At 45.0% G+C, this 15,953-nt stretch overlaps 1 protein-coding gene across 1 annotated transcript; it reads left to right on the top strand.

The window, feature by feature from the left end:
- Positions 1 to 7,981: 7,981 nt before the first annotated feature.
- Positions 7,982 to 13,513, top strand: LOC123164678 (pyrophosphate--fructose 6-phosphate 1-phosphotransferase subunit beta). The gene is made up of 16 exons (XM_044582223.1): positions 7,982 to 8,275; positions 8,401 to 8,556; positions 8,840 to 8,961; positions 9,204 to 9,257; positions 9,392 to 9,498; positions 9,998 to 10,103; positions 10,659 to 10,722; positions 11,213 to 11,301; positions 11,529 to 11,660; positions 11,741 to 11,911; positions 12,018 to 12,133; positions 12,211 to 12,322; positions 12,593 to 12,677; positions 12,924 to 12,968; positions 13,056 to 13,124; positions 13,203 to 13,513. The coding sequence occupies exons 1-16, from the start codon at positions 8,098 to 8,100 to the stop codon at positions 13,277 to 13,279; spliced, it is 1,683 nt and encodes a 560-aa protein (XP_044438158.1). The 5' UTR covers positions 7,982 to 8,097; the 3' UTR covers positions 13,280 to 13,513.
- The last annotated feature ends 2,440 nt before the right edge of the window (positions 13,514 to 15,953 follow it).

Below are 15,953 nucleotides of genomic sequence, written 5' to 3'. Positions count from 1 at the left end.
CCCCGCAGAGAGCGGTACTACCGCTTGCCCCTATAAGCGGTACTACCGCTCCCCCTCGCGGTACTGCCGCTGGGCCCAGAGCGGTACTACCGCGGTGGCAGGGCGGTACTACCGCAAACGAGCGGTACTACGACCCCCACTGCCGCGGCTAGAACCGTAAAACCCGACATGAAAAAAGACCCCTCGAATCGAGGCGGTACTAGCACGAGACCGCAGCGGTACTACGGCTGGGGGCTACCAGCGGTACTACCGCTCTAGAGCGGTACTACCGCTTGTAGCACCCAAGCGGTACTACCGCTCCGGCCCGCGGTACTACCGCTAGGAAACCAAAACTGCCATAACTTCTGCATATGAGCTCCGAATTGAGCAAACTCAAGCTTGTTGGATAGAGGAGGTTATAGTAAGAAGAGGCAGGGGAGGTATGCCAACAAATAGAGGAGTGAAACCTCCAACCAAGAAGAACCGGCATAACCTCCAACATCGAAAACATCATAGAAGATGTGAGTGAACTCCGTTTTTTATGAACTCGAGCTTGTCATCAAGATGACCATAAGCTCCAAAACTCACAAAGAGAAGAACCAAACAAGAACCAATAAAGATGATGCAAGGATGCAATGGTTTGAGCTCTCTACGAATGATACGATCAAGCTACTCATCGAGAGCCCCCCTTGATAGTACGGCAATCGATCCTATAACCCGGTCTCCCAACTACCATCATGAGACCGGTAAAATAGAAAACCTATCAAGGGCAAACCTTTGCCTTGCACATGGTCCACTTGAGCTAGATGATGACGATCTTGACTCCCTCAAGTTTGGACCACCTTTCTTGGTTGCGTTGGCTCGATGAAGACTAGTTGATTGCTCCCCCATACTCCACTATGGGTGAGCCACTCTTCCGCACATCTTCACAAGTCCATTGTCACCACAATGGACGGCAAGCTTCAAGCATTTGATCTCTTCATGATGCTTCACTTGAACTTGCACACCGCAACATCTTCACAAGTCCATTGTCGCCACAATGGACGGCAAGCTTCAAGCATTTGATCTCTTCATGATGCTTCACTTGAACTTGCACACCGCAACCTAACCCCACAAAGAACTCTCACGAAGATCATGGGTTAGTACACAAAGCGTAATTGACAATGCTCACCACACCATGGGATCACTTGATCCCTCTCGGTACATCTTCTACGCTTTGTGAGTTGATCAAGTTGATTCACTCTTGACTTAGTCTTGATCAACCATGAATCTTTTCAACTCTCTTCATTTGGATGATGTCTTGAAGATATACAGGAATGATCACACAATCTTCTTCTCCAAGACATGCTTGCAATAAGCTCAACTCTCACATGACCAATCTTTGGATAATTCCTTAATAACACCTTGGTCACCACATAAACTCCTTGAAGCCAACACATGAACTTCAAGAAATGCCTATGGACAAATCCTTCAAATATAACTCAAGGCAACCATTAGTCCATAGAGATTGTCATCAATTACCAAAACCAAACATGGGGGCACCGCATGTTCTTTCAACTGCGGTTTACCATCGAGGTTTGTTCAAGCAGGGTCCTTTGGCTAATAGCACATTATTGTGCAGTTGCAGGAATCATTCTAATATTTAGGTTTCTTACAATTTGGTCTTGCACATGTAGGTCCTGTTGTCAGAGGCTTAGACCCACTGTTTGACCCATTTTGCATATGGGAAAATGAGATGTCCATGAATATCAGTCAAGTCAAGAAACAAAGATTGTTAGGATGAAGAAACTTGCGACGAATAACAGCAAGATCTTTGTTTGCACAATGAAGAAGACATCGGTCAACTATAGGATGGTACCAACTCTTTTACCTTGTTTTTACCCCTTGCGCCATTTCAAAATTTACAACAGCGATTTATGCATAGCTTTGTTTTCAGTACTTTTCAAAGCAGTTCACCGATGATTACCTCTCAAACCACCTGCATGGTCAAGAGGCGAGGAAGGTATTCATTCAACACCCACGGTACAATATTGAAGTCTTGATGAAGAGGACGAAGGTTGGGCGGGCAATTATCCATAGCCACTGGCCTAAAGTTGCAAGGACATTCAACATCACTGAAGGCTCAATATTTGCCTTCCGCTTCTGCAGTTTCCCAGATGAGATTCATCTGTCTATTTACCGTGTATGATGCTACTTTCCAAAGGTTTTTGATGCTGCATGTGAAACTTGGTGCTGTTGTGTAATGGCGTAACTGAGTGCCGAAGCTATCTGATGTAATTCGATTATGAAATCCTGGTTGCTTTTATACGGATATGAAATATCTAGCGTGTTTTATAAGAAATATCAATTTGATTAGTACATGGATTATCAATAATAGGCTAATTACCCTGCTTATTGGGGTTTTCTATTGCAAATGGTTACTAAGACAGCACCGTGGGCGATGAACTCAAACAACCCGCACGGTTTCTAGAAAGTAGGCGTGTTCGATCAACTAACAATCACACACGGCTTCTGGCAGCGAACTGTTTGCGTTAGGCCACCTTGCACAAATGTTTCCACACAAAGAACTGTGTGGGATGTACATACCTACGGAAATGATTTTCTGGAATTCACCGTGTGGGTTGTACATACCTACGGAAATGATTTCTGGGATTCACCGTGTGGGATGTACATACCTACGAAAATGATTTCTGGGATTCACCGTGTGGGATGTACATACCTACGGAAATGATTTCTGGGATTCGCCGTGTGGGATGTACATACCTACGGAAATGATTGGGTTTCCATGCCTCGCCCGATCGCACACGACCCCAGCCTGGGTCCCACGAGGGCCTATCCCCGACGATTTCTGGGTCGTGTGGGAAGGACTCCCCTATCGCCCACACTCACTTGGCGACGGTTCCAAATGCCATCGCGGAAAGGGGTTTTAAACCGTTTGTTTAGGACGTCGTTGTACCAGTGCAAGGAGTTTGTAAGGGCAAGGAGATCGCCTACTTCGTGAAGATCTACCCAAGTGAGGCAAGTCTTTCGTGGACGATGGCCATGGTGGGATAGACAAGGTTGCTTCTTCGTGGACCCTTCGTGGGTGGAGCCCTCCGTGGACTCGCGCAACCGTTACCCTTCGTGGGTTGAAGTCTCCATCAACGTGGATGTACGATAGCATCACCTATCGGAACCACGCCAAAAATCTCCGTGTCTACATTGCGTTTGCCACTCCAAACCCCTCCCTTTACCTTCATATGCAATGATTTATATTCCGCTGCTATACTCTTAGAATTGCATGTGTAGGTTGATTGCTTGACTTGTGCTAAGTTGTTAAAATCTGTCAAGACTTAAAATTGGGGAAATGCTAGATTTTTATTTGGTCAAGTAGTCTAATCACCCCCCCTCTAGACCTACTTTCGATCCTACACAACTGCAAGAAGTATTTGGCGGATAAGAAGAATGGTTCTTTCGTAAAGGTACAATAGTTATACAGAGTTAATGTTATTCTACTTGTGAATTTATGTATGTCATAAGTATTTGATACTGATCGGTTGCTCTTATTTTGCAAACCGATAGAGGGACTATAGAAAGCTCACAAGGAGAGAAGAAGTGAAGTCGTGACACAAGTCGGGAATGAGATGGGGTCGCTACTCAGAGACCGTCCAAGTCATGTCTTTAGTTTATCATCAAGATTTATCTTAGAACTAAAATAATAGTTATTTTACTTCGGAGTTATGCAATGCATTATCCTATGGATAATGGGGTGGATATTCTTATAAGTTTTAAACAATAGTTGTTCGGCTTATTATGAGAATATGTTTTTTACTAAACCTTTATTTTGAGATGGTTTATTCATGATAAATCTTGAAGTCTATAACATTAAAGCTAAACATCTTGAGAAGACTGATGAAACCACTTGTGTATGACATGGTTACATCGGATTATTGATCTTCATATAGATGAAGCGTAAAAGTCTTTTATTTAAACTGACTAAATACGTTGTGATACATCCTAGATACATGTAGCACCTCCTAGATCTTTACTACTATATAGTGTATGAGTTTCGAATTGCAGTTAGAGCATCAATCCTAGCCGTTGGTTTTCTAAATCTAACGGCCGAGACTTTAAGGATTCGCGGTGACAGTAGCCGGCAGCTGCATCTGCTGGGTTCTGGAACCATCGCCTCTACCTCCAGCCTTCTTTGTCGTGCTGCATATGTCAGCATGTCAGGCTGAAATCCAAGTACGAGAGATGTATGGTATAAGAGGAGAAACGAAAGTAAACAATTTGTGGTCTTCATCACATACATCTTCCAAAAAAATCTTTGGACATTTCTGAGTGTCACTAGGTGCTAGGAGTTGTATCATATCAATATTTTTTATGCGAACCAACCTGTGGTTGGATGGCTAGATGGACATTGGTATCCCAACTCATCAGGATTCCTGATGCTTGCATTTATTCTGGATTTACGTGTGTGCGTCCATAAGGTAAGTGTATGTGTGTATATGAGCGATTGCGTCTGTACTGTGTTAAAAGGATATATTTCTTTTTCTCTGAATACATTGCAAAGTATTATAGTATAACTTATGTTTCAAAAAATATATTATCATATAACTTTTCTTTTCTTTTCCTATAATCCTTCTTTTAGGGGTTTTCCTATAATCATACGGACAATATTGTTAAGACGTGCATGGTCAATATGTTTTCTTTTGAATATTTCAAGAGTGAATTAGTTTAATGCTGCAGTAGCGAGTCACTGTTAAAAATAGGGACAAAGGTGTTATAAGTGAAAAATTATGTAGTATACTTTTAGCTTCCAAACATTTGTACTAATGTTCTATGCCCATTTTGATTTGGACAATGTTTGAGAATTATAGAGGTGAAAAGGTGTGATGCAGGAAGAGAAATTTTAGTGTTTGTTGTAACGTGCTTGTGGCATTTTTGTCTTCTACCCGTAGCAACGCGCGGGCATTTTACTAGTACATGTAGACATGTAGTACCTTACTCTCCCACGCATGTTAGGTCGGGCCCAACTACCGCACGTACAAAACCAGCAGCAGCTGAACGGCAGCGACATGCAGCCGAAATACCACGGCCGGCCGAGGTTGCAAGAGACATGCCAAAGAGACGAACCCAAAAATGGTTTGACAAATGCATAAAGGCCCTTAAAGCTCCAATATTTATAACCAAGTACTCCCGCTAGTGCTCTAAGAGCATCTCCAACGCCGACCTCAAACTTCCGGACCGCGTTGTCCGGACTGCAGAAGCCATCCAACACGGGCCTGTATCGATCCGCGAGGCGGTTCAGACGCGTTTTCTCCCGCAAACCGAAGACAAACGTGGGGAGGTTTGCGGAAGTCCGGACCGCTGTCACGCTTGCTTCTGATCGCCCTAACCCACCCAAACCCCTCCTCCCTCACCCACGCGCGTTCCACCCGGCGCTAGCTATCGTATTCATGCCGATGTAGAGTGCGCCACTCATTTGAAGACAGCTCAGGGTGGAAGCGACCTCTCACTGACTCCGTCATTGAAGCGGCGCGCCGGCCGAGGGCGCCATCCGCTGCAAGTCCGGCTGAACACGCCTCCTCGCCTCATTCAAACGCCTCCATTAACCCCACGTGGAAACCTAGAAACCTACTTCGGCCACACGTCCGTTCACAAACATGCTCCTCTTGTCCGCCCTCTAATAAACCAGGCCAGAATCGCACCACTCCACTGCCCCCCTCGCCTCCTTTCACCATTTTTCCAATCTTTCGATGCCATCCGACGAGCTGGAAGAACGGTTCCCCGGCATAAAAGCCGACTGGGTGACCCGCCGAGCCGATCGGATACGAGGCAGGAAGCTCGCTGCTCCACCTCCCTCGCCTAGCTCGACGGAGCTAGTTGACGCCCCAAGCCGTCGCGTGGTTCAGTGGCAACTGGCTCAGCAACTCATCGCTCCAGGCCAGCTCGAGGAGGAGTGGTGAGTTGCTCCACGCCGGCACGACGGGGAACACGGCGGCTCGGGCATCAACGCTTCTGTCTATGCCGTGTTGTCCCGTGTTTGCGACTGTACCTCCCGCGCATGCGATCGCACCATGCAGGCGAAGACATAAGCTAGGTGCGCTGAGGTCGACGAGTCGGTGGCCATCGCGTCCGTGTCCGTCACCATCATCGAGAAGTAGAACATGGGAGGTCGCCGCCGCTTGGGTCCCATGAAGGCCACCGCTGAGGCACCACCAACATACACAGCCGGTGTCTTGCCCTCTCACCGGCCACCGTCGTTCCCTTATCCAAGGACCAACTTTGGTCCGTGAAGCGTAGGGACCCTTCCCATCCGGCTGAAGCATCAAGCGGCAGTTCCACACTGATGAGCGGTGGGAAGCGAGCGGTCCTTTGCAATGAAGCATATACCTACGAGCATATACCTCCGAGGCTCACCGCTACCGGTCAAGGGGACGATGTTGGAGACCCGCCGCGCCGGCCGTAGACTAGCCATGTTTGGTTTTTAGTTGAAAATATGTCCAAAATGTAACAGTTTTTGTCTGGTTTGTATGAAATCCGGCCTTGTTCGCACGAATTTCATCCGGTTTGTTGAAAAAGAGTTTGAAACGTATGCGGCTAGGGTTGGATGTCATCCTCCCGCATTTGTGTCCGCAGATTAGCCCCCTGTCCGCGGACGGATGCGGGAGGAAATTTGCGGGTTGCCATTGAAGATGCCCTAATGGATATAGTATAAAATATTCACATGTTTTAAGCTGCGTTTGATTGGTTTCTGTCCCGTGCTTGTCATTTGGAAAAACAAAATGATGAATATTAACGAAAATCAGTAGATTCAAATATGAACTGTGTCGGTTCTCACAAATATAAACTCAATGACCGTTTAAATGAAACATATAGAAAACCAGTAAAACTTAGCCCGTGTTTGGTTAGACTTTTGTAGCCAACTTCTAGCTTTTCAAAGCTAAAAGCTAACCAAAGGTTTTTTTGGAAGCTGAAATTGTAGAAGCCACAACTTCATCGTAGCGTAAAACTCGAGAGGGAGAGAAAGATTAGTTGGAAGGAGTCTGTGAAATGCCCGTAAAGATTGGTGCGTATTAGGATTATTGTTTAGACAATTAGTCCCCTTCTCTTGTTGGATGTTTTGCTCATAGTGCTACCAATGGGGATGTGTAAACAAAATATGAATATTTCTTTTGCTATGTGCAGGTGCTTCAAATATTGGAGTCGAGCGAGGTACAAAGATCGCGAGGTGGGAACCTACCTTGGTTGACTATATCAAAATCAACATAATGCAATTGTTGTTACGTGACTAATGATAGAAGTGCATTGTAACTTCTCATAGGTGTGTTCGGACATGTCTCTTTTCATTGAATTAAAATTGGGGATGTTGGCATGATGCGTTGGCACGAAGATGATAAAATGGTGAAAAATGCAAAGACTTGCTCATGAAGTCGCTAATTTTGTAATGCACAGGTGTGTGTGCGTGCACGCGCGCGCGGGAGAGTTTCCATTTTGTAGTTGGATGTGTGAGAGTTCTTCAATGGCATTCCGTTCCGCATGTTGGATTATATAGTAGGCCATTGTACAAACTACCCAATCTCCCCTATAAAACTTGATCTATTTGTAAAAAAATGGTGGGAATATTTACTATGGTTTACCTTACGTGCAACTTGAAAGTAAATTTTTCGGTGAGCCTAAAATCATAGGATTTTCTTTTGTTTTAACGTCGACAATTGCATATAGCAGGGTTTCTTGTTATCCCTTTTTTTTTATTTCTGTATGTTTTTTTCTTGAGATGATTAATTTCTGTATGTAGGTTTCAATAAAACATGACATGCAAATCCTACATTACCCTGCCCATACATCTTCAGAATCCTGGCAAACCAAAAAGGGCCCTTTTGACGGCGAGAGTTCTTCTTGGAAAGCACTCCAATACCGTCTGCTAAATTTAGGTCAGGCGGCCACGAACCCAGGGGCTCACCCGCAAAAGGAGCACGAGACCGATCGATCGCATCATAAAACCCCGCGGCGACACGACCCACCCAACTGACCGCTCCCTGCCCCCCTCCCTCCCTCCGCCCACGGCATATTCCTCCAAATCTCGCCACCACCCCACCAACGCCACCTCACCGGCGCATCGCATCGCATCGCATGGCGGCTGCGGCGGTGGCCTCCAACGGGGGCGCGGCGCCCGTGCCCGGGCGCCTCGCGTCCGTCTACAGCGAGGTGCAGACGAGCCGCATCGCGCACGCGCTGCCCCTCCCCTCCGTCCTCCGCTCCCACTTCACCCTCGCCGACGGGCCCGCCAGCACCGCCGCGGGGAGCCCCGGTGAGTAATGGACGCCCTCTTCCGTTCCCCGGGATACGCGTCGACTCCCGGATCTCGGCCTGCCGGATCGCGGGCTGGGCGGGTTTGAATTTGGGATTTGACGGCTGTGATTCGATCTGCTGCAGATGAGATCGCCAAGCTGTTCCCCTGCCTGTACGGCCAGCCGTCGGCCGCCGTGGTGCCGTCCGCCGAGCCGGTCGAGACGAAGCCACTCAAGATCGGCGTCGTGCTCTCCGGTGGCCAGGCGCCAGGCGGGCACAATGTGATCTGCGGCATCTTTGGTGAGTGCGAGTGTTCTCCATCTGTACCTTCGCGTGATGGAATCCGTATGAGCCCTGGAATTGAAATTTGCACTTCATAATTAAATTAAATTAGAGTGATGTTATTGCCACTGTGCCGGTCTTGGTGGAAGATCTGAGGACGACTATGATATTCTTTAGTTAACTTTGATATTTTCAGTCAGTTTCGACACTGAACTTGCACAATTGTAGATCTTGCTAGGTTGTGCTATGTTTTTTCTGAAATTTTCTTGTCGTTGACTTGCCATGGTTTCTGTTGGATCAGATTACCTGCAGGAGCGTGCCAAAGGCAGCACCATGTATGGATTCAAGGGAGGCCCAGCTGGGGTCATGAAGGGCAAGTACGTCGAGCTGACCACTGATTTCGTGTACCCCTACAGAAACCAGGTATGTCGGCATAACCTTTACTGAGCACGCTTATAGAAATTTCAAAGTGTCATGACTTTTATGCAAGCCTTCCTACACCTAGCTAAGGTTCAGGTGAAGATCATAAGATATCTGATACACCTATCATCTGAATTATTATGATGCTAGGTGGAATTTACTGTTGATTATAAGACCCCTTAACGCTGTTTCTGTTATTACCCTGATGATGCATTATAATCAAGTATGTATAACCTTTTCAATAGGGCGGATTTGATATGATCTGCAGTGGAAGGGACAAGATCGAAACACCAGAGCAGGTGTGTCTTTTGAGTGCCTTTACGCAAATGCGTGCTGGATCTTTCCATCCCCTTTCTGGATTTGGTGCTGCGTTGACTAACCAGTACTTCACTAGTTTTATCTTTATTTGTAACTCTGTTTGATATTTTTGCAGTTCCAGCAAGCTGAAGACACAGTCAACAGACTTGATTTGGATGGACTTGTTGTCATCGGTGGTGATGATTCAAACACTAACGCATGCCTCCTCGGTGAATACTTCAGGTTGGCTGCTAAAATGACAACTCACTCTTTTGCTCACCTAAAGGACTTTTTGGTTGCTGTTAATGTCTGAAGATTTACACTGTTAAATCCTTTTATTTTCGTTCTACAATGGTATAGCTTCTAATTTAGATTATTTATGTATTCTGTCTTGGAATTATTTTATCACAAGTAAATGCTCAATCCAGATTTCACCCTTTCTGTGCCATATTGATAGTTACTCCCGCCTTCTGTAAATTTTAAGCCATATTCTGAGTGGCCACAAAGATTAAGAAGCTTATAAAACCAAGAGACATATAAGAGCAAATGGCAATGGTACCTATTATACTTAAATACACTGGAAACATATTAAGTATTTGTTTGTGAGAGTAGTACATATAAATGCAGGAGAGAAGCTGTGTGATAAATAAGGGCAAAGATTGCATCTTGTGATATGAAATGGAACATCTGCTACTTGACATGTTAATAAATATGATTCTAAGTCATGTTTTTTGCATCCCAGGGGAAGGAACTTGAAGACTCGCGTTATTGGTTGCCCAAAGACTATTGATGGAGATCTGAAATGCAAGGAGGTCCCAACAAGCTTTGGATTCGACACTGCTTGCAAGGTATTGGGTTTTTGCCCTTAGGCATCAATTCCCTAGTTGTCTGCTAGCGTAGTCTAGTTTGCAGGGATTTAGCTTGTACGGAAACACTCATATTGCACCGATACGGTGATAAAGTATGTATGGATTAGATATAAAGCACACTGCGTTGACTATTTGGAGAATGGGAAGATATAAATGACTAAATGTCAAGCACATACTATTCTTAACATCTTGGGGGCATGAGTAAAATAGTGAAAGAGCATTGACTAAATCAGAAATCACTCAATCAGTAAACTACTTTCTACGATAACATTTGAACGAATCGGTTGTGTCATCTTCAGTTGAAGGGGGGTTGACCTAGAACTGAGTGGTCTGAAAACCGAAATATCTCGATGCTTCCTGATTTTGCATCCCATGCTCAGTGTTTGTCGAATGAATTTATTGCGCTTCGTGAACTACCGGGCTAGCATAGGTCTGCATGCTTAGATCATTTGCTTAGTCTAATGTGGAATCAGGACATTTCATGCATATGAAGCTTTAGTGTCATGTCATGACATGAGTTTGTGCTCCTTCCAGATATATTCCGAAATGATTGGCAATGTCATGACTGATGCACGGTCAACAGGCAAATACTACCACTGTAAGTTTGTCCACCCATTGTTTCAGCATGCTGAACCATGTACTTTACACTTAACAAAGAGCCCAATAGTCAAAAGGTTTTACCAATACTGTTTGCTACAGCAGATAACTCCTGTATCAGACTGCTATTCAGATCTTCATTAATTGAATTATTATGTACACATAGAGAGTATTAAAAATTTGTTGGCAGATTTCTTAGCTAGTTTCTTGGTCTTAGTGTTTACAAAAGGGCCCAGCAAACCTCTGCAACATAGTAACCACACCTTATGCAAATTTATTTTTAATCTTAAGTGATTACTTTTGGAGAAGGAACTCGTTAAATGTTCTAAATTTTATTGATTTTTTCTATACATGCATACATATAATGCCAGAATTCTCATAGCAGTTGTTGTTCGGCATACTGCAAGTGCAAACATATATAATCCATGATACATTTTTTTAATCTTTTTTCTTTATCCACTCACTAACATGTACTCTCTATGGTAATGCAGTTGTGAGGCTTATGGGTCGTGCTGCTTCTCACATTACACTAGAGTGTGCTCTACAGACACACCCTAATGTTGCACTCATCGGTGAAGAGGTTAGGAACTCGTATATGAAGTACATCTGAAGTTGAAATAAAACTATACCATTCCAGCCTTCTTCTAGTCATATGTACACATAATTTATGTTAATTCACAGTCCAGTTTTATCTTTTCACACCGAAAATTAACCCTTATATGTTGCACATGTTATATGTTCTAAGATTAAGTGTCTAGAAGTACAAGACACATTTTGTTTATTTTCTTAATGTCTTCATTCGTGAAGGTTGCTGAGAAGAAGGAAACACTCAAGAATGTCACAGACTACATTACCGATGTTGTTTGCAAACGTGCAGAACTTGGTTACAACTATGGAGTTGTCCTAATACCGGAAGGCCTGATTGATTTCATCCCAGAGGTTTGACAATCTTTGTGCTTTCTCCAATTTTATATACTGTGACCAACTGCGTTACTGATACCATTCTTTCTCTTCTCCAGATTCAAAAACTCATTGCAGAATTGAATGAAATTTTGGCACATGATGTTGTTGACGAGGCAGGGGCTTGGAAAAGCAAGCTTGAACCAGCATCTAGGGAGTTGTTTGACTTCTTGCCCAAAACCATTCAGGAGCAGCTTTTGCTTGAAAGAGATCCCCATGGCAATGTTCAGGTAAAAACAGGGAAATTTGTTGAACCACCTTAAATTTGTTTATTTCTCTGAAATTGGCCATTTATATCAAAAAGTTAGCTTACTGTGGTGTGAAATTCTGTTGTAGGTTGCAAAAATTGAAACTGAGAAAATGCTTATTGCCATGGTTGAAACTGAATTGGAGAAGAGAAGAGCGGCGGGGAAGTACTCTGCACATTTCAGAGGCCAGTCTCACTTCTTCGGGTAAGTATATATTGTTGCATTTTCACATTTTCCAAATTAACAAACATGCTCTCATGCTTTTGCTTCATAATTTGCAGATATGAAGGAAGATGCGGCCTCCCTACCAATTTTGATTCCAGCTATTGCTATGCATTAGGCTATGGTGCTGGTGCTCTTCTCCAATTTGGCAAGACAGGACTTATTTCGTCGGTATGCTCACTATATTTTTCTACTTGATAGATGTTTGGCATTGCTTAACCATCGGAGTCATATTTACTCTGTTTACCTCCTAACTTCTGACCAGTTCTCCATCATGCGAACATTGTCATATGTTCTCTTCCAGTTTCCACGCCATATTCATTATTGGATAGAACATTAAATTTCACAAAACAAACATAATATGTTGGAGGAACTTTTTAAAACTATTTTATATGTACTAAAGTGGATTGAGTGTCCTTGTTTTTTTTTCTGCTGACTCAGGTTGGTAACCTGGCTGCTCCTGTGGAAGAATGGACTGTTGGAGGAACTGCACTGACTGCGTTGATGGATGTTGAGAGAAGGCATGGTAATTTTCTACAATACCTCATTTTCAAGGCATTTTTTCTACTTTCGACCTGAAGGTTACCCAAAGATGTACTCGTTCTTTTGACCCAATTATGTTCCAGTCGAGTTCTTTTGACTGTTAGTAAATATGATAATAAAATCCATTTTAATCATGTTTTGGAACATTAATAATCATATTTTGGACAATTAATAATCATATTTTGGACAATTAGTGCCAAATTCTAACTTTATCATTCTTGGCAACCAGGCAAGAACAAGCCAGTGATCAAGAAGGCTATGGTGGAACTTGATGGTATGAAGACCTTTCAAATCTGTTACTAACAGCTAAGAGGTTTATGTACTCCTATGAAACCTGATCTCTTGCAATGCCATTTTTCAGCTGCGCCATTTAAGAAGTTTGCCTCGCTGCGAGATGAATGGGCCAGCAAGAACCGATACATCAGCCCTGGTATGTAGTAGGAAAATTGCCAGCAACGACTGACATCTACGAGAGAAATAAACTTACTTGTCATTCTTGTCATGGCAGGTCCCATCCAGTTCAGCGGCCCTGGAAGCGATGCGTCGAACCATACCTTGATGTTGGAGCTTGGCGCTGAGATATAGAGGCGGCGGTGTAGAGTGTATTTCTTTCAAATTTTCTACTTCTTCCTTGCAGTTTTGAGAGTGGAGAACAAACTCCCATAGCGGAGCGGCAGTCTCCGCATTGTGGAATGTTTAATAAGAGGTTGAGTTGGAGTGGGTTCAGTGGATGTCGTAATAACTAATTTTAGCTTTTTTATGACCCGATTGCTCCCCATATATCGAACCCCCGCCTACCCCTGAAGTTTTTTTTTCCAACTGTCTGAACCATAGGCTATTGAAGTTGCGGCTATCATTAGCGTTTTGACTTTTGAGTAATTTTCGTTTTACATGTGCTTGAGCTGAAAGATGACTTGCCTATCTGTAAGCTGAGCATGTCTAAAATACCCTTAAATTCTTGGCATGTTTGTCTAGTTCAACGCCACTATGCAATTTGCTTTTCGCAGGTCACGTAGAAGTTTAAAGGATACAAAGATGTCATTTCTAACCGATCTTATGGGTAAAGAAATTCAACACAAATTTGATCTAAATTTACAACTTGATACAAATTAAATGAAATTTAGACTAAGATACCATCGGTGGTCTTCTTGATCCTCTCTCACTTTGATTCGGTGAGCCCGATGAGACGGCCACGCGCTCCGGCTAGCGGCAACGGTGCTTTGCCGTGTAGGCGCTCGCCGGCCTCTTAGTCTTCCCGCATCTCTCATAGGGTGGCCATTGGGGGTCGGCCAACTCCAACTGTGTCGCTGCTGCTCCGTGCTAAAGGTGTTGTGCCCCTGGATGTGGGATGGGGTGTGTGGTGTGATAGTGTCCATGTTGTAGGGGCATTCAACGGTGCTCCTCGTGGCCATGATGGTGATAAGAGTCAAAATTGTCGTCGCTAAGGAGGTCGCGAATGGTGTCACAAAAGTAGGGGCCCTTATGGAAGCTCTTGAATCAGCCCTTGGAACGTGACAATTTTAAGCTTAATTACCAAATTTAGAAATAGCATGGATGAAATAAGTTTTCTTTAGGTATGCAATCGGCGACGAGAACAACGTGTATAACAAGCAAGCTAGCAACCATTGTAAGCAAATAACAAGCTAACTAGAAGCAGACGCAAGTAAATGTATGGAAAGATAAACCACACAAGTCATAGACGCGGGTGTATCTCGAAGTTCGTACTCTTTCAGGAGTGTTAATCTCCAGGTGCCAAAGCTAAAGTTCCATAACGCCACCAGGTGTCTCACATAGTCTCTCTTTGACTCACCCCAATGGATGAGCCTCACCACTGGTGGATGGTCTTCAAGCCGACCATCGGACCTGACTTCCGAGAGCATACCACATGCAATGAGGCTTTCGGTCCTTAACTCCTATTGGCCAGGAGTTACAAATCTCCAAGAGTAACAAGTATCGGTGAAGAACAAGTATGTGAATCACAAATTGGTTTAGTGGAAGTGTACATCGGGTGATTCTTTTTCAATCCTCAAAGTTTGGTAGAGTTTGAGTGGAGGGATGAAGAGCAATCGAGCTTTTAGAGTTTGACAATGGTGGAGAAGCTCAAGTCAAGGATTGGGGTTGGAGGAAGAAGAATGTGGGTACTTATACCTCCACAGTCAATGTGACCGTTGCCACTCAGGGGATTCTAGGGACCCAGGTTTAAAGGTCCGGGGACTCGGGCGTCAGGGACCCCGTCTATCCAGAGAGAACTCTCACTCCGAGGACCCGACGGTCAAAGACCCCCAGGACCCAGGCTCACCCGAGAGATAGCCGTGGTGGTGGAGGGGGACTTCCGGGGTGGGTCGCTTCGAGGACGGAGAGCTCGAGCACAGGCTCAGGCTCAGGCTCGAGGATAGGGGGAATCATCCTCCTCCGAGTCCATGTTGGGGTCATACCAGTGGCGTGACATGAATGCGGGGACTCCATTGACAGGAGCCACCATGGGGACTACTTCGACGAGATGACGGTGATGGGGACGATGGTACCAGAGGCGCCTGTCGGATTCAGGGTTCCGCAGACCCTTGAGAGGTTCGAACTCTGGGGTGCGCACGAAGGACTCTTTCTCCCCAGCCTGCCTACCAACGATTCCAAGGCCTAGCTCGACGAACCCAAAGAACAAGAGACATAGAGGTTTATACTGGTTCGGGCCACCGTGTGGTGTAATACCCTACTCCAGTGTGGTGGTGGATTGCCTCACGAGGGCTGAAGATGAACTAGTACAGTGGATGAACAGCCTCAGGAGGAGAGGTGTTCTTGGGCTCGACGAGCTAGTGGGTGTGAGGATGGAGTGGATCCGGTCCCAGATGAGACGCCTCCTATGGTGGTGGCTAGTCCTATTTATAGAGGCCCTGGTCCTCTTCCCAAATGTAGGCGGGAAGGGATCCCACAATGGCCAATTTTAAAGGGAGACAACTAGTATAAGCTATCCTGACAAAAGTGGTCTTTGCCTGCCAAAGGCTCTGGTGGTGACGCTGCTGTGGGCTCCTCGATGACCTCCGTCTTGCCGTCCTGCTGGTCTTGGTCTTGTTGCACCGATATGGAAACCTTTGCCTGATGCCTCAGGACTCCTCGCCTGCGCTTGCCTCCTTAGCACCAAAGAGGAAACCGGTACACTGTGCCCGCTGGCGCCCGCCTGGCCTTGGTCGTCATGGCTCACGTCATGTGAACCTCGCGAGGTGCCCCTGCATAGATATCTCCGCTTCTCGAGAGCCAGCCTAGC

The sequence above is a fragment of the Triticum aestivum genome, chromosome 7D (genome assembly GCF_018294505.1).
Source record: "Triticum aestivum cultivar Chinese Spring chromosome 7D, IWGSC CS RefSeq v2.1, whole genome shotgun sequence".
NCBI lineage: Eukaryota > Viridiplantae > Streptophyta > Magnoliopsida > Poales > Poaceae > Triticum > Triticum aestivum.
Note: the sequence above shows the minus strand (reverse complement) of the source record. Positions and strands in the feature narration are given on the sequence as shown.

What these genes read in the sequence shown, in the direction of transcription:
- LOC123164678 (XM_044582223.1), top strand. Translation starts at nt 8,098, where the DNA reads ATGGCGGCTGCGGCGGTGGCCTCCAACGGGGGCGCGGCGCCCGTGCCC. An exon ending in CACCGCCGCGGGGAGCCCCG is followed by an intron (nt 8,276 to 8,400) that starts GTGAGTAATGGA and finishes GATCTGCTGCAG; the next exon opens with ATGAGATCGCCAAGCTGTTC. An exon ending in ATCCCCATGGCAATGTTCAG is followed by an intron (nt 11,912 to 12,017) that starts GTAAAAACAGGG and finishes ATTCTGTTGTAG; the next exon opens with GTTGCAAAAATTGAAACTGA.